Source organism: Zootoca vivipara, chromosome 7 (genome assembly GCF_965207765.1).
Source record: "Zootoca vivipara chromosome 7, rZooViv2.hap1.1, whole genome shotgun sequence".
Taxonomy (NCBI): domain Eukaryota; kingdom Metazoa; phylum Chordata; class Lepidosauria; order Squamata; family Lacertidae; genus Zootoca; species Zootoca vivipara.
This window is the reverse complement of record NC_142590.1, coordinates 6,666,226-6,688,935: the sequence shown is the minus strand read 5'-3', so window position 1 is coordinate 6,688,935 and position 22,710 is coordinate 6,666,226. Positions and strand designations below refer to the sequence as shown.

General features: G+C 41.8%; 1 protein-coding gene across 9 annotated transcripts in view; it reads right to left on the bottom strand.

The window, feature by feature from the left end:
* Nucleotides 1–22,305, bottom strand: part of CEP350 (centrosomal protein 350) — a 58,716-nt gene extending 36,411 nt beyond the window's left edge. For 8 of the 9 annotated variants that reach the window (XM_035121770.3, XM_035121772.3, XM_035121773.3 and 5 more), the window contains exons 1-10: nt 19,701–19,992; nt 13,106–13,191; nt 11,742–11,785; nt 9,400–9,514; nt 6,337–6,460; nt 4,835–5,418; nt 4,009–4,122; nt 3,594–3,710; nt 3,243–3,389; nt 164–807 (exon numbers count right to left, since the gene is read on the bottom strand). In XM_035121770.3, the coding sequence (XP_034977661.2) occupies nt 164–807; nt 3,243–3,389; nt 3,594–3,710; nt 4,009–4,122; nt 4,835–5,418; nt 6,337–6,460; nt 9,400–9,514; nt 11,742–11,785; nt 13,106–13,178 (1,962 nt within the window). In that variant the 5' untranslated portion in view covers nt 13,179–13,191; nt 19,701–19,992. Of the gene's footprint in view, nt 1–163; nt 808–3,242; nt 3,390–3,593; nt 3,711–4,008; nt 4,123–4,834; nt 5,419–6,336; nt 6,461–9,399; nt 9,515–11,741; nt 11,786–13,105; nt 13,192–19,700; nt 19,993–22,281 lie in introns of those variants that run through there. The other variant, XM_035121771.3, reaches the window with a different exon arrangement.
* Nucleotides 22,306–22,710: the final 405 nt, after the last annotated feature.

The following is a 22,710-nucleotide window of genomic DNA, read 5'->3' as shown; positions in this document are numbered from 1 at the left end:
GCAGGCGCAAACAAAACCTCAGTTTGAGCATTATCCGGCATGTGCAAACATAATGCCTATCTTTTACTGCTGCAAATCTTTTCTTTAAAAAAACAACATTAATACAAACTTTCAAACTGCAAGAAAAACCCAAACAACTCTTGCAAAATAGCTATCCCTGTACCTCCTGTCCAGGGACCAGGGGCTCCTCCAGTAAGGTTTGTTCCAGAAACAGTTTTGAGTATGTTTCTTGTAATTGTTTGGTGGCTAATTCAGGAGCCAATGTTCCCTTTGTCTTATTAGCAAGAGCTTCTTTCTGTTTCTTGTAAAGTTCCTGAAGTCTTTTGTTCTTTTGTTCTGTTGCCACTTTCTGCGCTTTCTTCTCTTCATTTTGCCTCTTCTTCCTTTCCTCTTTTTGTCTAACAATATACTGGCGAACTTCATCTGTATCATAATAGCGTTTCTTAGAAGTGACTTGAGGCTCTTCACTGGCAGAAAGCTTATCTGGCTTTCTTTTGGTTGGACTATGGCTCCTAATAAATGAAAAAGGCGGTGATTTTTGATCTTGCCTTTCTTCCTCCCTCATTCGTTCTGCACCCTGAGATACAGAGTCTAGCTGTAGGTCATCAAGCATTCCACGGATCTCCACTGGCAAGAAGTCCTTGTTTACATGGTCTTCTCTCTGTTTTGAATCAGGAAGAGTAGATTCTTTTTTCTTCGTGTTACTCTCCACTCTTACTTTACTTTGTGATCTTTCAGTATTTCTTGATCGGGTTTCTACGGTCACATCCAACTTGAAATTAGTGTCTGTCTTTTCACTGTGGAAAGCTGGGGGGAGGGTAGGGGGACAAAAGTAGTGTTAGACACACTCCACGTGTTAGGCAAGGTGGATCTATTTATTTGACCTCTCATATGGCAGCTTTTTGTTAAGTGTTAAAAGCCTGTTCACTTAAGTACTTTAGAAAGGCAAAAAACCATGAGACATTCTAGCAAGTGCTACAAGAAATGAGCTGCAAAAACCTGAACACATCAAAAACAGAACTAGGCTGCATTTGGTTGATGCTGGACTTCAGCTCATGGAAGCAGAATTACTCCTTCCTCTCTTTCATCCTGCACCTCCCTGTCTGCTCTGTAGTGCCCAAACCTTCTGCAGCAGTTTTGGAAAGTTCTGCAGCAGAAAGGGGGAGGGCCTTGCCAGTGGAATCTGTTCCACTTGTAAATGGACACTGTCAAATTTCATCCTGTACTGAAGCCAAAATGCAATGTATATTTTGCCAAGTGGGCTACTGTGTTGTTGTTCTCAGATTTTCACTAGAAATGGCCGTACTGATGGGACACTATGTGAACATGGTTCCTTACAGAGCACATACAAGTAAACACACCCACACCAAATAGTAGTAGCTTCTACGAATTAATTCTAATCCGGAAGCTTGGCCCTGCATCTATGCACAGCATATCAAGATCCTTTGGGTAAACATGTTGGATCATAGTTCTGATAAGGGTATCAGTTTATTCACTGGTAAAGAATTAGAGCAACTTTTGCAGTGAAAAAAAACATTTAGGTTAATTTAATCTGTCACCAAGCACCGGGGCCAAGATTATAAGAGTTTCCAATTTTAGCTTATTTATTTAATAGGCATATAGTCGACCTGCCAAAATGCAGTCCCAGGGCAGGTAATATGCAGCTCAATACAATTAAACCATGCAACATCTTCCACCTGCAGTGCAAAAAGATGCATCTTGACCCAATGTTGAAATGTATATAGTGACAAGGCTAGAAACCATTCAAAGGAGAAGGCATTCCACAATCTGGGGTCCACCACAGAAAAGTCCCTCTTATGCACCAGCACCCCATGGACCACCATGCATATGCTGCTTAAAACAACTTACACATAGATTTCCAGCATTTCTAGAGTAAAATTGTCTGAATCAAGCACTGAAGGGCATTTATATTATAAAAAACTTCAGCTGTGGGAACTTTTTAAAGGCAAATCTGAAGATTTCGGATAAGGTGTATAGAAGCTGGATCAGCAGTCAGAAATTTCAACAGTTCTTGTGGGAAAAGACATTGACAGTGGAATGCAAAGGAGGGATTAATGGCTGAGACTGTATACAACAGCAACTCAACAATACTGAGGAGCTCAAGTCACAGCCAAGGAAGGTGAAAATTAAACTGATTGGATTTGAGCAATGCAATATGATTTAAGCCCCAAGATCTCATGTAAGAGAGTAGTTATTTTTATCTCTTTGATAGTCCCTTGGGTGGGAGGTAACCAAGGCTATTTAATTCTAGTGGCTCATGGCCATAGGCCATTTCACTTATTGAAAACGAAATAAACAACTTGAAACCAGCTGGGTCCCAATTCCATTGTTCTGTTTCAATCACAATCACACATGACTTGTTGCACACAAGCTATCTCATCTGATACTGGATGGAGAAGTTACCAAACTGTCACTAGTCTAATGTTCAAGTTGTCAAAGATGCTGGGGTATTATCATCTGCCCTTCCGAACTTTCCTACAGTTCTAGCAGAAGAGAAGAGAAAAGTAAATAGGCAGTGACAACAAAGGTGTCAGCTAGGGGAGAAAACAAGATCCTTCAAGATAGCCAAACCAGAACCAATTTCCAAGGTAATGGTTGAGTTAAAGCCTCAGGAGATCTCAGAAAACTAAATATATGGTGAAAAGCTCCTCAGATCAGAGATGGGGAATCTGTGGTCCTCCACTTATGTTAGACTATAATCATCCTGACCATTGACCATGATGGCTGAGACTGATGGAGCTGTCATTCAATAACACCTGGAGAGCCACAAGTTCCCCGCCCCTAATGTGGAGACAATGCAAATGTGCACTATTGCTTCCTTTTCCAGTTGACAGTTCTTTGTCAAATGCATAATGTCCTTTCTACAGCACAACAACAAGAGCAAGTCAGATAGGCAGCGGTCTTTGTTGCGCTCGATGACCCAGAACACGACCCCTGTGCAAATCGGGGTGGCCTGTATCTGCAGAATGTTAGCACCCCATTCCCAAACACGGACTCTCAAGTGCAGCCAATCCCAGCAGTTATAAGCAGTGATTTGAACCCTGCTTTCGGCAGGGATAGGCTGTACTTGGGAGCTCAAGAGCAGAACCAATTCCAATGGGGCTTGCGTTTGGCACCAAATTTGAAAGGCCACAAATGTCAAGGAACCATCGACAGCATGATTGCTGCTCCGCAGTCATATTATTATCCGCCCCGTACCTGGTACACAAGGCTGAGCTTACCAGATTTAGTGGGCTTATCCTTGCCAGCTCTGTCAATGGATAATGGCTCTTGGTCCTGCTGCCCTACTTTAGGTGCTGGACCCAGTAGCTTCTTTGCAAGTCTCAGTCCCTCCCGCCAGGATGATGTACTTATTACACTGGTACTGCCTAAAACAAAGAACCAAGAAGGATATACGGAGTCATTTTCCAGTGCTTCATTAGCAATATAAATGTCAGGAGACAGCAAGGATTGAAAAAAGGGGGGGTGCCACCAGTGGTGGAGGGCGGTGTCTGGATCAAAAGAAGAAAAAACTGAACAATGTTTAAAGAGTGCAAGCCAAAGCTTGTGTTTAAAAGCTAACTTGAATTGACCTGGTTTGGAATCGGGACTTGGAAATTGTGTCACTTTCTGGATTTTGCGCACTGGTCTGGTTGCTTTTTTCTCCTTGTTTTTTTCAGCAGTTGTCAATTTCACAGCCAAATTGTCTTCTGAAAAACAGTGTGAGAGAATCATTGCCACAACTAAAAGAACACACAAAGACATGTATCAGAACTGTAGCAGCTTGCCTTCTTAGCTAGTCTCTAGCCTATCAGAATTTAAATATACAACATCAGGCTTTCAAGCTAGACTTCATAGTCTTTCATTTTTGTTTTTTCTTTAACCTAAGAAGTCTGGGAAGTAGGGCTATAAGTTTTTGTTAATTTACAGATTAATTATGTAGGAGGTATGAAGGATGGTATAGCTATGTAAATAATGATGATGATGATGATCATGTTTTCTACTTACCTGCTAATTGCAGTTCTAAGTCAGGACATAACTCTCTACTGCGATTAATAAATTCCTCTTCACGCCACACCTTTCCATCAGGTGTACGGATCTTGGCTTCTGATGGATTGAATCCTAACAAAAGTAGTACACCTATATTTAGCTGACTTTGCCTTAAGACAATTGGTTAACATAAAGGTGACCAATGCATCATGCGGACAAAGTTTATCTGTTTTAAACATCCAATACATTTGTTACTAGAAATAAAGAAACTCAAGATTCCAAATCTATGTTGCATAAAATAGATTAAATGAGAAATTTCTGTACAGAATTATTACGTAACAGAAAAATAAGATACATTCCTGCAAAAATAAAAATAAAAGTTGCAATGAGGGGGCAAGTACACTTCAGAATAGTTTATACACATGACTGACTGATGCCTACAGAACCGCTAAAATGTAAACACTGTACTGTGTGACTGCTGTGCATGTACAGCCAGTGGTTTCCTATAAGCTCTATCAGAAAAATCTCTTGTGCTACTGCGACAGGCGGCAGCTGTGATAGTTAGCACCAATGACAAGGAAACTAACTAAATAAAAGCAATTATTCCATACAGTTAGTCACAATACAATGTTTGTGAATTTAACTCTAAACATATACAGTGCATCAGAACAAAAACATCTTAATGGATGGAAATGCAGGTAAAGTATGGAAGGTAATAAATAATAAGAATTAGAACAATCCTTTGTCTTTAATGTGTTCCTATCTAAGGTAGGGTGCATTCTTGGTTTCACAAACCAAATAAATGTATTTCTTCTCACACAGATTCAATTTACAAGCTATGTACCTTTATATGAAGGAGCAGGATGTGCAGCTGCAATTTTCCTGACTTTTGGAGTTACAGCTGCAGCTGGTATAGGATGGTCATCATATCCCAGATGATTTCCTCTGCTGCTCAGCTCTTCTGGGCGCTCCAATTGCTTCCTAATCCGTTCCTTCAGTTTTTCCAGTTTAGCCTCATGCTGATGCTGCTTTAAAATATCTAATCTGTGTGCACTGGATGTACTGGTAGAAGAAGCTGAGGATTCTGCCAGCTGCAATTCTTTTAGGTCAACATTCAGGGTTGTGGTACTCTGAGAAGTTTTACTGTATTCATCTCTGGATTTCTCAGCCTTTTCCTCCTCTGATACAGATTTGAAGAAAACCTCAGAATTTTGTAAGGCATCAATTGCTGGTCGGTCATTTAAATATCTGACAACAGTTTCATCGGCAAAAGATGGGCTTTGGAAATCTCGGATGTTCAAATTTGATTCGCTTTTTTCATAGGTAAAATGTTTCATTCTTTCAGTCTTATTTCCTACTTCTTTAAGCTTTAAACATCTAGCCTCCGGTTGGCAAGATGTTTTATAAGATGGGGACCATGGAGTGCCCCTAAAAAAAAGTAAACATGAGAAAAAATGGTGAGAATCAGCTCTAAAAACATATAGTAAATACAAAACAAAAGCTGTAACAAGACTTTTGCAAGGAGAATCGCTATTACAGTGCAAGTATCCAATTACCAAATGATTCTTATTTTTGTTGATTTTCTTATAATGCAGTTCTGAAGGTAAAACAACAGAATGTGCAAGAAATTTAGGTTCCTCTTCATAATCTTTTTTCCTGCAAAACTGAGCTGCCTGGGCTCTAACCTCTCCATCAAGCATCAACTGAAACCAGAATGTTTCCCAATGCACAGCAGTACAAAATTGCTGCTCTCTCTAGGGCTAGACAAATACTTTCATACTTATGTAGTGCTGAGCCTCAGCAGTCTACAACTGCACACTGAACATTAACAGTACAGTGGGGGTATATATTAATCTATTCCTGCCCATAATGCATGGAAGGCTTAGGCAGTGAGGGACTGGAACCAGTCCTTTTTCCAGGGTGGTTTAGGTTTTAGAGGTTCTGCTCCTTCATAGCTTAGAATTATTCAAAATTAGAGGTGTTGGTTTTCCTTCAATACTAATTAATCTCCCCTGCACCATGGATTTTCTCTATGAAGTGAGGAAGAGCCCTCAAAATCTTTGTTGTATCCTGGATACAGGGGAGGGGATACAAGTACTCCTAACAGTCTGCTCTAACAAACAACACAGTTAGTAAGTCAATTCCCTCCCCCCCCCACTCCCTTCCCTCACCCCTCATTTAACTGAAATCATCAACAGTCTGTGCAACATCCAGTTCACAAAAGCCTGCCTGGATCGAAAGGTGGGATAGGAAGTTCATAAATATTCGTTCCTTAAAAAACGGCAGGTTCTGTGCTTACGGTTTGATTCCATGAGTTAGCAAACTTTCCTCTTATTTCATACTGACCTGAAAGAAGCCACAAGGGGTTCATGAAACTCAACATGCCCACTCTTTCCAACATTGCTATCCAAAGTGGTGACACGAAGGGGGCAGCGAAGGGACCTCTCCTTCTGGCTGGAAGACCTGGAAGCTGAAGCAGAAACCAAGGAATCCTGTATGCATCTTGCGGGGTGTGTGTGTGTGTGCGTGTGTGTGTGTGTGTGCGCGCGCGCTCAATTAGCACTAAAGAGTAGTACATTAAATAATTCCTCAGAGTCTCTAGAACGTAGTTTCAAGCGCTTGGAAATAAATGGTAAGGAACTGGAGTAAAGTAACAAACTTACTATAAAATTATTGTAAAATATATTAAAAGCCTGTATTTCGGGGGTTGCCTGTATTTCAGAACACTTAAAGGACAGCTTTGTGAACTCACTTCCCAGTCAACAGATGATTAAACAATAATGTCCACATTCCCCCGCCCCCACCTCGCTGGAAAGTTTATGAGAAAGAATTTTTACAGATTTTATGCTATTTGTCTAAATGGCAGCATAACATCCATCATTCCCAGGGGTAAGAGGGAATCACATTATATGGATTACATTGTATTATTTTAAAATTAGTTTTAGCTTCCAATCTCAAAGTATTTTCAATGAGGCCTTCTACTGAACATCCATCTTCCCTAGCCTCAAGGCTGAGGCAAAGGGGAACATTTAAAGCACTAAGAATGAATTGTGTGGGGAAGCAGCCACAGCCCTGTGAGCCATTAACTGAAAGGCCTTAACTATTGTGCCAATGAACTACTTATGGGATCTGGTTCCAAGCAGGGGAAAGACCAGCTCTGCCTTTCTCAAAGCCCCATGGTACACTCCCAAAGGCATGATGGTGATAATGATTTATTACATTTATATATATACATTTATATACCACCCTTCATCAAAAGACCACAGGGTGGTTTACAGCATAAAACACAAAATACATAAAAAAGAAAAAAGGGCAATACCCCGCCCAACTTAAAAATGCCATAAATTGATTAACAGCTGAAGTCCAGGTTGAAGAGTAAAGTTTTCACCTAGCACCTAAAGATATGCAACAATGCTGCCAGACGAGCCTCCCTGGGGACAGCATTCTATGAATGGGGAATCACTGCAGAAAAGGCCTGTTTCCCCCCTTCAGAACCTGCCTGGAGGAGGCACACGAAGAAGAGCCACAGGTGATGATCAACAGGATCTAGGTCAGTTCATATCTTGAAAGACCTACATTGGCTTCCAGTATGTTTCCAAGCACAATTCAAAGTGTTGGTGCTGACCTTTAAAGCCCTAAACGGCCTCAGTCCAGTATACCTGAAGGAGCGTCTCCACCCCCATCGTTCTGCCCGGACACTGAGGTCCAGCTCCGAGGGCCTTCTGCTGGTTCCCTCAATGCGAGGAGTGAAGTTACAGGGAACCAGGCAGAGGGCCTTCTCGGTAGTGGCACCCGCCCTGTGGAACGCCCTCCCACCAGATGTCAAAGAGAACAACAACTACCAGACTTTTAGAAGACATCTGAAGGCAGTCCTGTATAGGGAAGCTTTTAATGTTTAATAGAGTGTTGCATTTTAATGTTCTGTTCTGTTGGAAGCTGCCCAGAGTGGCTGGGGAAACTCAGCCAGATGGATGGGGTATAAATAATAAATTATAATTCTTATATGGGGAACGGTGGTCCTTGAAGCATTGCGGTCCTAAGCCACAGATGGCTTTATAGGTTAAACTAGCCCTTTGAATTGGGACCGGAAATTAATTGGCAGCCAGTGCAGGAGGGCCAGGACTGTCCCTATATGCTCAAGCTGTCTTGCCCCAGTGAGCAACTGATTACTGAATTCTGCATCAGCTGAAGTTTCCAAACCATCCTCAGAGGCAGCCCCACATAAAACACATTGCATTCATCTAATCTAAAGATTACCAGAGTGTAGACAACAGAAGTTAAGCTATCCCTGTCCAGATAGGGGGACAGATGAGCCACCACCCAAAACTGTTGGAAGGCACGCTGTGCCACCAAGGCCACCTGAGCCTCAAGTGACAGGAATGGATCCAGAAGAACCCCCAAGCTAAGTACCCGCCTTCTTCAGATGGAGTGTAACCCCCATCAAGAGCAGGCCACCTCCCATCCATCTGGTCTAGGGAACCACCCACTAACAGAGCTTCAGTCTTATCGGGATTGAGCTTCAGTTTACTGGCTCTCATCCAGTCCATTACCAAGGCAATATTCATCCAGCAGATGAGTGAAGATATGAGACAGACTCCAGCCAAACGACTCCAACCATCTAACACAAATGCTCAAAGGAACCTTAGTTTTACATAGACTCTGGATGTCAGAATGGAAAAGCTGTGACGACCAATCTATTATGACAACGCAGACACTGTTGCCAAGATACTCTACCTTTAACATCCCAAGCATACTATTACCAAGATTTTGGACTAAAGAAAAGTTATTTTATAGATGTAAGCCATCTTGGATGATTTAACTGGAAAGATAGGATTTAAAAAGATGTTAAATAAATAAAAAGTCCAATGGACACAGACAGACAGACAGACAGACAGACAGACACAAACTGAGCCAAGAGGTGCAAAACACCATAGTAACATTGCACTACATTTTAATAACCAAGGGTTAGTTACACAGATTGGCAATCCCCAATCTGTTTTCTGAGCAAAACAGAAGTTTGTTTAGTGTTAAAACATGCCAAAATCATGGCAGAAAATAAAATGCTATGCTATTATAAGTTTTGACACCTGGTTAATGAGTACTAAAAACTACCCCAAATGCTATCTTTATTTTTGTTCTTTATGGTGCTTCTAAGCATCAGTCAACAATGGTAGTGCCCAAACAAAAATTTAAGAAAAAGTACTTCCTAGAAGAGGCATCTTCTTATTGCAGGAGTTGAGAGCACCTACCATTTACCATTATACATCACAGAAGGTTTGCCTCCTGTGCCAAATATTTTAGTCTTCCAATTTGCCAAAGGTCTGTGTTGTGTGAGATGGGCATCCCAATTTAGAGTGTGAACCACCTACAAGCTTATTTGTGTATTGACTCTTCTAATCAAATACATACCTTTCCGACTTATTTTCCTGGTAGTACTTGCGGAAGGCTTCTTGCTGTCCATGACAGACTCCAACACAGCTGTGCTGTTAGGAGCTACTTCCAATTTGTTCTCAATATGTTGCAACTAAGATGTTGATATATAAGAAATATGTGTATTAGAAATTAAATATTTAGATCACTTATCACATCCACAAAAAAGCAGAGAAGCCACAGCTGTACAGATTGGATAGATTTATAAAAGAAGGCTGAAATGCCTACCAATCAAAGTAGAATGGAGTTCAGTTTGTAACTTTGTACAATCATTAGTCTCATCTAATGTGGAATCCATGTTAAATTATGAAGTTGAGTTCAAAGTAGGTTTCATTGAAGACATAAGTGGCATTTTCCCAAAGGTGAATAAGACAAATATATTTTAATATTTGCTCATGTTGAAATATATGCACTAGGAATGAAACTTGTACAGTAGTTTTAGACTCTAGTTTAGATGAAGTAGGACAGCACATTGCTTAGAGGAGCTTCCTGTTCATCTGGCTGCTCAACTTGGAGGGGGGGGGAAGGCTAAATAGCCCACCTTTTAAAAACAATTTCAGGGACTGCAAGAGTGGTTTACACTGCTGCAACTAATGCAAAGCCCTCTTTCTTTCTTTCTTTCTTTCTTTCTTTCTTTCTTTCTTTCTTTCTTTCTTTCTTTCCATTGTGTTTTTCTTTATTTGCAATATATATCGAGGATAAACAGTGATTCATACACAGAACACACACACACAACACTTCCACCTCACAGATGAACCATACGTTTATATAATTACTAAAACTATGCCAAGGTGGTGATTTTCTTGTTTGTTCGACTCTCTCAGCCATGAGTTGTCAGTTTGTCCATTAAGTTGCAAAGTTGTGATATTCAGATCCCAAACAGATCTGCATTTAGAGTCTTTCAATGCTTTGCAACATTGTAAGCCATGCAGCAGTTGTCAGGTGAGTAATTTTAATGTATTTTAAATTTTTGTTGGAAGCCGCCCAGAGTGGCTGGGGAAACCCAGCCAGATGGGTGGGGTACAAATAATAAATTATTATTATTTATATATTATTTATATTAATCATTATTATTATTATACTGTAATGAGATATTTGTGGGAAATTTGTTGTGCAGTTTCTGAATAATATGGTGAAAGTGCTATTTTAGGATCCAAAAGGAGATCCTGTTTTGTGATAAGGCCTGCTTCATGATATACGAATGGAAGAACCAGTGAAAGACGGATTAATCAATCCAGATGTTTTCCTTGCCAAAGAAACACAGTTTCTTTACTTTCAAGAAACTCATGGACTGGTCACACATTGGCTTTCCCCAAAGCTGTTGAGGTACTAGGATTGTATATACTGCCTTTGCCATGAATCTCAAACATTATTAGTGTGGTACACTTGCATTGAGTCAGAAGTCAATGCAACACCCATTTTCTGCTGCTAGGGTGGTCCCAACTTCAATGCATTCAACTCCAATCTGGAAATCTATTTCTGATCCTATTGCATCTGGTGACAGAGTGTCAAGCATAAAACTGAGTTGTTAGATAACAAGTGGGACAGAAGAGGCTTCCCCCCCCCCTCGCAGGATTTATCAGAGAGTGTTTTATATGTGTGTGTGTGTGTGTGTGTGCATGTGCCATTTTTCTAGCAAAAGAGGTGCTGGAACTCACTATAAATGCCTCCGTTCTTCTTTTATAATGGCAATGGCAACCACCATGCTGAAACTGAGTTCCAGTGAGTTCTGGCTGAAAAATGTCCTCTGTGTGTGGTATTATATTTGGCTTATCATTTCATGGTATATGTTACCTGTAACTTACAAAAGTTGGGATTTGAGGCAAATTTTCTATAACACAGTGATCTGGCTCAGATAATCATTACTGCAGACCTTCTGCCTGCACATTTCAAAATGTGGTTTCATATCCTGGTCTACTATGGTTAATTAAAGACCTCTTTGTTTGATTGCTTGCACTGCAAATGGAAGAAAATTGGGACCATGCGTGCAGCATAGCTGCCAAGTTCTCCCTTTTTTTAAGAGAAATTCCATTATGCTGAATAGGCTTCCTCGCGAGAAAAGGGAAAACTTGGCAGCTATGGCGTGCAGGCAAAAGGCATGTTCACCTCTTTGGCTTCTTAAGTATGTGATCATCCAAATGTGGCTTATATTGCTGAAAGGGGGGGGCGGGAACCTGTATCTTCCACAACCACCTACCAGTTCCAAGTCACCCACAAAAATTCTCAATTTTCATTTAATATGTTTAGAACTATGAAAAACTGGTGCATACACTATTATTTTCACAGGCCTTTTCCTCTTTCACTGGTAAAATAATACTTACTGTTGCATTAGTCTGTGAAAAAGCATCCCGTGCTGAGGTTAAGACTGCACAAAGAAATGAAAACAAGTTTGTTAGTTTCATGATAGCTTCAATGCAGTGTTAGAAACTGAAATATGAAAGCTAGGAGCTAAATGGCACCTTGAACCTAGGTTATGGGTGCAACAACGGAATGTCTAGGCATACTTTTAATAGCAAGAATACAAAACTGAAAATGAATGAACTGCAGCTAAAATATTATATTCATTTTTCACATGGTCTAGCCCTTCCCCTGCCCACCCCCCTAATATTCTCAAGAGGGCCTCTCCTCCAGTCTTCAGAGAGTAGCTGGAAGCGGGGGGAGGTCCTCCTTTCCTTCCACTCTGCAGTTTTTAAATCTGAAATCTTAGGCGCAGTACTGCACCCAGAGCTCAGAAACTGCTCACGCTAATGAAGTTCCCTGTCGCAAAATGCACCTAGAACAATGGGAGTTTCGAACACTGCTTCAATGGCAAATATTCCGCATGCTTCAATAATATTTTAAAAATGAGTATAACTCAGTTATAGCAGGAATTTTTTGCTTGCATGCATAATTGCTTGACATTATCATTCTCTCCCTTTGGGGGGAGAAACATTCAGAAGCTCCTGCTTTACCTTTTAATTTATGTGCTTATATTTTTTTGCAACTTATTGCAGTGATACCAAGTGCATAGGATAACTGCACAGAAATTAGATAACATGCAAAGAAGCAGTCCTTCAAACTCAAAACTGCACTAGCACTGGTTTATCAAGAGAAATGCTAAGAAAAAGGACTTAATTGGGTAGTCAAAATAATTTACTTCCGCTACCTTTTTATACCTATGATTCCTTTACTTTGAACAGCTTATTTTCAACTAGTTGTAGGACATATGCAAACAGCTTTAAGAAGATTTTTAATCAGAGAAAATGCAACTTCCCTTAAAAGCTGTGACAATTGTGGTTTCAACACTTTTTAAATGCAATTTTAATTGCAAAGTTTGAAAGTGGCAACCTGAATGCGTATTAACAGTAGCTGGGGGTAAAGAAAGAAAGCCAACATCATCTGACCACTTTCCCAGAAACAGTATTCCCCTGTTTAGGGAAGTTTTAAAAGTTTGATGCTGTATTGTTTTTAATATTCGGTTGGAAGCTGCCCAGAGTGGCTGGGGAAACCCAGCCAGAAGGGTAGGGTATAAATAAATTAATAATAATAATAATAATAATAATAATAATAATAATAATTTCAAAGCAGATCTAGAAGCCATTATGCCTTGCATGGCAAACTGCACAACATAGGCACATGCTGCCAAAATTTAAGAGAGAGTCTGGCAAAACTGCTTTCAAACTTAGGCAACAAAATAAATCCGAACCTCTGACGGGGATTCTACTCTTGAATGACCTTGGTTTTTGTAAAGGCACATCATTCAACTCGTTCCTCCACATCCTGTCAATCCTCCTAAAACACAAACAAATATTCACTGAGAAATCAAATAAAACAAAATCACAAGTGCATACAAAGGGTACAGTGAACACCATGCACAACTAATGGTTCTTCATCATCCTGGAAAAAGTGACAAGTGGGATGCTGCCTCAGGGTTCTGTCCCAGGCCCATTGGTGTTCAACATCTTTATAAACTTGGATGAAGGAATTGAGGGGATGCTCATCAAATTTGCAGGTGACACCAAACTGGGAGGGGTAGTTAATGCCACAGAAGACAGAACTGGGATTCAATGTGACCTTAAGAGATTGCAGAACTGGGCACAAACTAACAATTTTCAGTAGTGACAAATGCAAGGTTCTACATTTTGGGCAGAAATAACCAGCAGCAGAAATGTAAGATGAGAGACACCTGGCTTGCCAGCAGTAAATGTGAAAAAGATCTAGGTGTCCTGCTAGACCACAAGTTTAGCATGAGTCAACTGTGTGATGTAGCAGCAAAAACAGCTAATGCTATCCTAGGCTGCATCAACTGAAATATGATGTCCCAATGAAGGGAAGTAATAGTACCACTCTATTCTGACTTGGTCAAAACACATCTCAACTACTGTGTCCAGTTCTGGGCACCACAATTTAAGAAGGATATTGGCAAACTGGAATGTGCGTAGAGAAGGGCAACCAAGCTTCATGAGGAATGGTTGAAGGAGTTGGGTATGTTTAGCCTCAATAAGAGGGGACTGAGAAGACATATGCTAGACATCTTCAAACATCTAAAGGGCTGTCACACGGCAGATGGAGCAGGTTTGTTTTCTCCTGCTCTACAGGCTTTGGCTTCAAGTTACAGGAAAGCAGATTCCGACTAAACATCAGGAAGAACTTTCTGATGGTAAGAGTTGGGTTTTTTAAATTTTCTCTTGTTGAAGTAAGATTTAACTGTGGACTTCTCAGTTCCACTCTTAGGGTAGTATCTGACTAAGTCATACTCAGAATATACCCAATTAAATCAATATCTTACGTAAGCTATGAATAACTTATTTCATATACAGTGGTACCTCGGTTTATAAACAGTCCTATTTACGAACGATTCGGTTTACGAATTCCGCAAAACTGGAAGTAGTGTCCCGGTTTGCAAACTTTACCCGGGTCCAAGAACGGAATCCGAACGGTGGAAGGGCACCGGCAGCGGGAGGCCTCATTAGGGAAAGCACGCCTCAGTTTAAGAACGGTTTTGGTTTAAGAACGGACTTCCGGAACGGATTAAGTTTGTAAACCGAGGTACCACTGTATACACATACTGTTTAATTGTAAAAAAACAAACCTCAAAACATTTTACAATGGGTCTATCTATGCTGTGTACTACATACTTGGCTACCAGCCAAAGTGACTCCACCAGTTGTCTAAATACTAGAGAAAAAAAGGTAAAGGACCCCTGGATGGCTATGTCCAGTGAAAGGTGACCATGGAATTGCAGCGCTCATCTCGCTTTCAGGCCAGTGTTTGTCCACAGACAACTTTCCAGGTCATGTAGCCATTATGACTAAGCCACTTCTGGTGCAATGGAGCACCGTGACAAGTGCCAGAGCGCACGAAAACACCATTTACCTTCCCACTGCTGCGGTACCTATTTATCTACTTGCACTGGTGTGCTTTTGAACTCCTAGGTTGGCAGAACCTTCCGATCAGCAAGCCCAAGAGGCTCCGTGGTTTAGACCACAGCACTACCCATTCCCATATTATTCATAAATACTATGAATATACCCACAACAATATTGGGGTAGAAGGCAGAAGAGAACACACTGAATCAGGCATACGCTTCACTTCTGTGCCCTTAGGATGCCACTGCCATGCAGGGCATAGAACCAAATCAGAGCCCTATTTGGTGCCTCCTTTATTTTGGCACAGAGTAACTCTGTCAGCTGAAAAGCGTAACTGTGAAGCTTTGTGTCCATTTATAAGGCAAGAGGTAGCAAAATGAGATACAACTGAGGGCATACGCCTCAAGTTTTATACAGTACTGTAACAGAAATATTGTTGGAAAGAATAGTTATGACTCCTTCCAAAATGGATAAGCCATCCTGTGATCTTTGTTGATGAAAAGCAGCATATACAGTGGTACCTTGGGTTACAGAGGCTTCAGGTTACAGACTCCACTAACCCAGAAATAGTACCTCGGGTTAAGAACTTTGCTTCAGGGTGAGAACAGAAATTGTGCAGCGGTGGCAGGAGGCCCCATTAGCTAAAGTGGTACCTCAGATTAAGAACAGTTTCAGGTTAAAAACGGACCTCCAGAACGAATTAAGTTCTTAACCCGAGGTACCACTGTAAATACTTTAAAACAAACGAACAGAGTCCAGATTAATAGTACTGCATTTGTTATACTAGTTTAACTGTAGGGAAGCTTTACAGACACTAAGCTTTTTCCTATCAAACAGAGCCATAGGTATTTGTTCATTTGCAGTGCTGACAACCAGTATAGGGTTGTCACATGAATAAGAATGTGAGCTGCCAGTCAGGACCTCACCCCCAGTTGAACTCTCACCTTGTCCATGGCAAGCAACTATTCTCTCACACTCATGTCACCTGTCTATGAAACGTAAAGATAACACCATGTTCACTTTCTGTAGTTCAGAATATGTGTTTTCTTCCAAAACCTAAAGTGATATTTTTGTTGCATCTGTAGTATTTTATTGCATTTTAAAAATAACTTAGAATTTATTTCTAAGTAAACATGATTATGCTGCTCAGCTGCAATTCTAGGCAAGGGATAAGCTTCAAGACACTCAGCAGGAATTATCTTTAATAAACATGCACAGGATAGCACTACCATAAGTTCCACTGATTTCAATGAAGCCAATGAAGGAAGTTAAAGCAAAGACCAATATGAAAGTGAAGCAGCAAAATCCATAAAAATTGTCAGGGGGAGGGCACCTTAAAGATAAAGGAATGGATCCCTAAGCCATCCTTCAATAAACTTTTCCAATGCAGCTTTGAACAAAAATAGAAAATACAATAACATAATAAAAACACTAAAGCAACAACAATGCCTAGAATAGCAGACAAGAATAACAGTATCAATTCCAATAACAATTCCTGGATTTTATGGATTTTATGACAGGAATTGTTATTGGAATTGATACTGTTATTCTTTAAGGTGCCCTCCCCCTGTCACCAAAAGGACATCAATGTAGATATTGGGTATGCCTCCTGGGAAACAATTTTTAATTGACACTAACTTTTAACAAGTGACAGGGTTTGAGGGGAACACACATTTAGAGGTCCTAAAGAATTCAGATAAGAAACTCCTGATTGACTGGGGAAAGGCAACTTGTTACTAAAATACAAACCTCTGATAAGAGGGACACAATAGCCAACATGACATCAATTTTATAAATAGGGATGTGGGGAGATTCAAGAATTTACAGGTCAGATTATGGAATCATAAATAAAGATAGAATGATTAAGCATACATAATCATTAAACCAGGGGTTGCCTATGTGCAGCCCATGGGCACAATGGTACTCTTGAGGATTTCCCCTTCTGCTTGTGAAGCCTCTGAAACACACCCACACCCACCCACATATCCTGCCATTCACTGCCCCCTTTGTCATGAAGTGGTGAGGATGGTTATCTTCCCACTCTCCCTTTGAAATACTGTAAACATATAGACTTGATGGAGGAAGTTTCAAGAGTGACACTGTTCCTCTTTTAGTATCATGCACTTCCCAGGGCTCAGACAGCACCTGAGCAGCTGAACAGAAAGCAGAGCAATAGTGGGGGCCAGAAGGAAAGGGGGGGAGGGATTCATCTGCAAGATTGGGAGGAGGAAATTGGAGTGACCATAGCTGAGAAAGTAGAGCTGTCATAGGAGTCAGTAAAATGGAGTTTCAAAGACAGACAAAGTCAATTCCAGTCAAACTTGCATAAATTACATATTTTTTTCAAACTACCTCCCCACAACCCTAACACACCACATATCACCTGTCTCCATTGATGGAACCCAAATTATCATGGTTCTGGTGCTTTCCAGTGTTGCTACACTACAAAAAAATCTACCTGTTTTTTGATATAGTATTAATTAACTTTTTTCATAAATGATCTGGGGTCAGGGATGAGAAGTGAGGAAGCCAGCTATATAAATGACACCGTGTTATTCAGATGGTGAAATCCCAAGTATCAAAAGAATTTATCCAAACTGGGTGAGCAGACACTAAAAACTGCTAAAAAGACACTAAAAAGACCAACAATGAAAAAGTGATGCAAAATGGGGCAAAGAAATCCAAACTTCACATGCATCGGGGTGCCAAATCTGCCTATGAGCTAGATGAGACCCACAGGGCCTCCCCGTCTGGTACGGTACATTAGCCCTCTTCCTAGGCTGCCTTCTCTCCTCTTCAGCTCAGCTGTGGCTGCTGAGTAGCTGCTGTGGTTGTGGGAGATTTGGGATGGGGGGTGGAGGAGAGGTTTGGCATCTATGAAGCAGCTGAGAAGCAGGGAAGGGGTGTGTGGCTGTAGAATCCTGCTGCTTATGGGAAAAGATCGCTCTCTTCCTCCATTGGCAGCCGACTGTGTTTCTGTGCTGCATGCTGAAAAAGCGAAGCCTGCTTCTCAGCACCCATCACAGAAATGCAGCAAACAGCCAATGGAGAAAGAGCACAATCTCTTTCCGCATCAGCAACTCAGTGTGTCCCTATGCTGAGGACTGAGAAAGGGAATCTTCTTCTCTATATAGATTTGTCCAAATCAGGGTGTGCGTGTATGTACAGATGTGTGTGAATGGGATAGGGGTGAATAGATGTGGCTTTGGTCTTGCCCACTTTGGGCTCTGGCCCTATCCACTGCCTGCATCCACTGCCCTGAAGAATGTAGTCCTCAGGCTGAAAAAGCTTCCCCACTGCTGACATTCATGATGGGGTCAGAACCAAAAGTAACTAACTAGGAAAGCAATCTTGAGGCAAAGCTTTAAAAAGTCAGTGTGCAGCATAAAATAAAAACATGAATTCAATGCTAGCAGTCACATTCAATCAATTTCTTAAGTCTGACAGTGTAATAGTGTGGATGAATTCAATACGCAGGCACATCTGGAATATTATGTGCAGTCCTGGATGCTCAACCTCGAAAAGGACACTGTAGAATTAGAAAAGGTCCAGAAATGGACAACTAAAATTATGAAAAGTGTTTGCAATTTTTTGTTTCGGATAAACATCCATTAAGAAGCATGATAGAGGCTTATGAATGGTGTGGAGACATAACTTTTTCTCCACTTCCTAGAATATCAAAACTCAAGTCACCCAATGAAACTGACAACTGAGGACAGATACCGTAAAAGAAAAGTTCTACTTTGCACAATACATGATCTATGGAATTCACTGCCACAGTATACAGTGATGGCCACTGGCCTAAACAGCTTTAAAAGATTAGACGAATGCATGAGGTATATAGGTCTTTTGGCATGACAGCTAAATGGAACCTCCACATTCAGAAAGCAGTATGCACTACCATTTGCTAGACAGCAAGAGAAAGTTTGTTGCCTTCAAACTCTGTCGGGTACTTGGGGCATCTGGTTGACATGGTGAGAAATGGACTGGATGTATTTTTGATCTGATGCAGCAGAACACTTCTTATAGGAGAGATGAACGGACACCCAATCCAAATCCATGTTTACTCAGAAGTATTTTAGACTAATGTGTATGGCTTATATCGAGCCCTTAGACTTTACATTTCTTGGTGGCAGAGACCTGCCTTTTCTTTCTCTCTCATCTTACTTTTTAAAAGTACACAGGCAAACATGTGTGCCTGGGGTACCTGCCCACGCACAAACACAGTCTTATGCATCCTCCCTGTGGCTTAAATGGCAATTTGCAATCCGAATCCCAAAGTTGGATACGACCTCACTTCTGCACAAACTTCTGAGCCCACATGTATTTCTTCCTCTTCCCAGTCCCAACATTTCATGTTTGTCAGCAGGCACTTTAATAATAATAATAATAATAATAATAATAATAATAATAATAATAATTTATTTATACATTGCCCATCTGGCTGAATTTCACCACAACTGAATTCCACACAATGGCTGGGACACGAAACTAACAAACAAACAACAACAGAAGTAACAACAAGAATCTATGACGGGCTCCCTGAAATTAAAGGGCAGCGCTTTTGAAAACAGGGCCAGCATACTGCCAACAGGAAACCTGAAGCGAGAACTTGTCCCTTTAAACCAGGAAGCAGCAGTGACAGCCCGGGCCGAACCTCAGAGAGAGAAAAGGGGCGGCGAGGAGAGGAGAGGGGAAGCGAGGGGGAAGCGGGACACGAGAGGTTCACCCGCGGAACTCCCCGCTATTAGAAAACACCGATCGACACCACAGTCGGGCCACCACACCCGGCCGAGGAAGGGAAGCGACCCGGCACCCCGGCTCCGCTCGCCCTCCCTTCATAAAGCCCACTGCCCCGCTTCGGGCTTCGGCCTCCGGGCCAGTCCCAGGGTCGAGGCTGGTGGTCCGGCCAGCCGGGAGGCCTCGCCTCACCTGCTCTAACGCCGTCTCCATTCTTCCCTCCCCCTTCCCGGCGGGGCGGGTGAGGTAGCCGGTTCATCTTGTAATCCTCCGGGAACAGGCCGCTGAGGGGCGGCGGCGGCGGCGGGCCCAAAGGCGGCTTCAGCGGCAACGCCGCCGCCAGCCCGGCGCCATTACCGGCCAGCAACTGACACACAGGGACGCGCGGGGAGGGCGGGGGAGAAGCGGCTGCGGCGGCGGCGGCGGCGAAGGCGCGCAGCAGGGCGGGAGCCACCTTCGGAAGCCTCGCGAGATGTCAGAAAGCGGGGGGGGGGAAGAGCGGCAGAGACCTTCTAAACATGGCGGGGGTTCCGGGCCGTTACGCCCCGCCCTTCTCCGGACGTTGAGCGCCTGGCCCCGCCCACTTCACCGGCTTCGCGAGGCGGTTGGGAAGAGCAGGAAAGGGCTACCGGTGTGGGATTGGTAGTCTATAGCAGGCAAGTCCAACAGTCCAACCGGTCGAAACTAAACAACTCTGGTCATTCCTCTCCCCCCCCAAAAAAATAATAATTCAACAACACTGTGCAATCCTCCCTTTCCACCCACCCTCGCTCCTCTTCCCTCCAATGAAAAAAACTGCCAGTTTTTTATACTGGGAGTAGATCGCAGTCTATAGCGATCTGCCTGCTCTATAGCACCTAGTCCCAGTGCTGCTAAAAGGTATCTGGCTGAAATAACTAAAAATATTTGCACTTCTCAGCAACACCTTGAGATTACTAAAGATCCAGTGACATTCGTCAGACTTCCATACATGCAAGCATGGTTGTAACTGGTCTTATTCAGGGTAGGAACTTTTTTTAAAAGTTCAAGAGTCGTTAATTTAGGACTAATTCAAACATTATCAATGTTGGCAGCTGCCTTCCTGTGATAGTAAAATGTACGCATCAGAATCTCACAGTAAGACCACTGATTTGGTTCCTTGATGGGAAGAAATTACTGTTTGTCTTCTCCATGTAACTGACATATTTTATCAAGGTAGCAAAGAACTAAACAAGGTAGCACTTGCGGTGCTGTAATAAAATGTAAGCTGGCTCTTTAAAAGCAGTAAACCTGCAAATGACAACCCCTCACAGAAACACACATCAAGGTGTGCAGTATACAAAGCCAAGTCATTTTTGCAGCCAAGGCAGAAATTGCAGGAGGCACTTCTCCCCTTCCTTGGTAGTAAAAATGCAACAAACTAGAAAATATAAAGAATTTGCTACCCTCCTTGAAATCAAACGCCTAAAGCTGCCGCTTCACTCTGCCTAGTAATGGCAGAGCCAGCCCATACTTGCCATGACTACCCCAAATATGCCTCTTCCCCCTGCATGTTCCAACTTCCTCACCTTGGAGGTTAAGCAAACCATAGTTTGCTATGAAAGTCAAAGTACACAGGCTACAGTAAGCATAAACCATACCTTCCCCTCCGATGCCAGGACTGGAAATGCCCTAACTGAAGTTCGAATTCTAAATGACCGTTAGCAGTATGCCGTTATAGGTATGCTGTTATAGTCCTGATTCAAACATAATCACAAACTCATTTCCCAAACATAAATAGGGGAGAGAATCCAACAAGACTGTGGCATGTTTAGTCAATCTGCTATCTGCTAGTAATATTGATCTACACAAGCATAAATCCATCCCATTGATTTCCCTAGAAGTTGACAAAAGCAGCCAAGGGTATAACAGCAGCCAAAGTACAGTGGTGCCTCGCTTAACGAATGCCCTGCTTAACAAAATTTCCGCTTAACGAAAGGATTTTTCGAGCGGAGGTTGCCTCGCTAGACGAATGCGTTTTACGAAAAATTCGTCTAGCGAATCGCGGTTTCCCATAGGAATGCATTGAAATTCAATTAATGCGTTCCTATGGGCAAAAAAAAATCAAAAAAATTCAATGCATTCCTATGGGATTCGCTAGACGAATTTTTCGTTATAAGAAAATACCTGTGGAACGAATTAAATTCATCTAGCGAGGCACCACTGTACACAAAATTTCCCCTGCAGTGTCTACATCCTATATCTTAGTACAGAATGGATTCTTTTTTAAAAATGAGGAAAAAGTGGTGCACATATGCAAAAAGGGCACTTGTAAGCACACACCCCAATACAAAATCACTGGCAAAGGCCGATTACCCCCATTCTAATTCCTGCAAAAGGCTACTTTAAATAGGATTGTAATAGGGCACCATTGAATATTCCATGGCTTGTTAAATGTATTAGTTATGCTGATAAACTAGAAACCAGTTTCTAGAATTTTCAGAAATGTACCTTTTAGGGGGGGAAATCACCATAATTCCCTACTCACAGTGACTTCCACTTCCCCCCTCTATATAGTTTTTAAAATCCACTTAAGATTTGCTTTTGCTTTACTAGTGAGTGAAACCAAAAGAAACAGACGCTCCACTTCCCAGAGATTTTGCTTCCAGTGTTTCCCCGTTAAAACCTACAGGCCTGCAGCAGGGGAAGACACAAGACAACCCTGCTCATTTGTAGGGAAGTCATATTCCATTTTTAAAGTGACCCTTTTTGAGAAAAATAATTAGAATTTTAAGAAACACAACAAAGCTTTTACCTGCTGGAAACAAGCACAGGTGGCAAGTAAGGGAAGAACCAAGAGAGCTTGCATTTTAAAGCTGTTTCGGGTGAATTCCTACCAAGTTCACAAAGCAAGTAAATCGTAGCTGGGCAATCTAAATGCTGGCAGGGAAAGAGAGGAGGAGGGCTGTATGTAAAGAAGCCTGCTATCACTTTACATCAGTCAGATTATTGTGACTGCAAAACAGGGGCGATGGAAAGTTTTCCACTCCACAGTGCTCTTGCACACTCCTCCTAAAAATAGAAAGTGGCAGCTGGGTGTTGCAACTGAAACCAAAGATGATCCATGAACTGTGTTAAAGGAAGCCTGCTGGTATTTTGGGAAGGGCTGCCTCCACCTGTTAAGGCGGGGTGAGAATTGGACTCAGAAAAATCCATATTCTACTATCATGGTTTGAAATTGGAT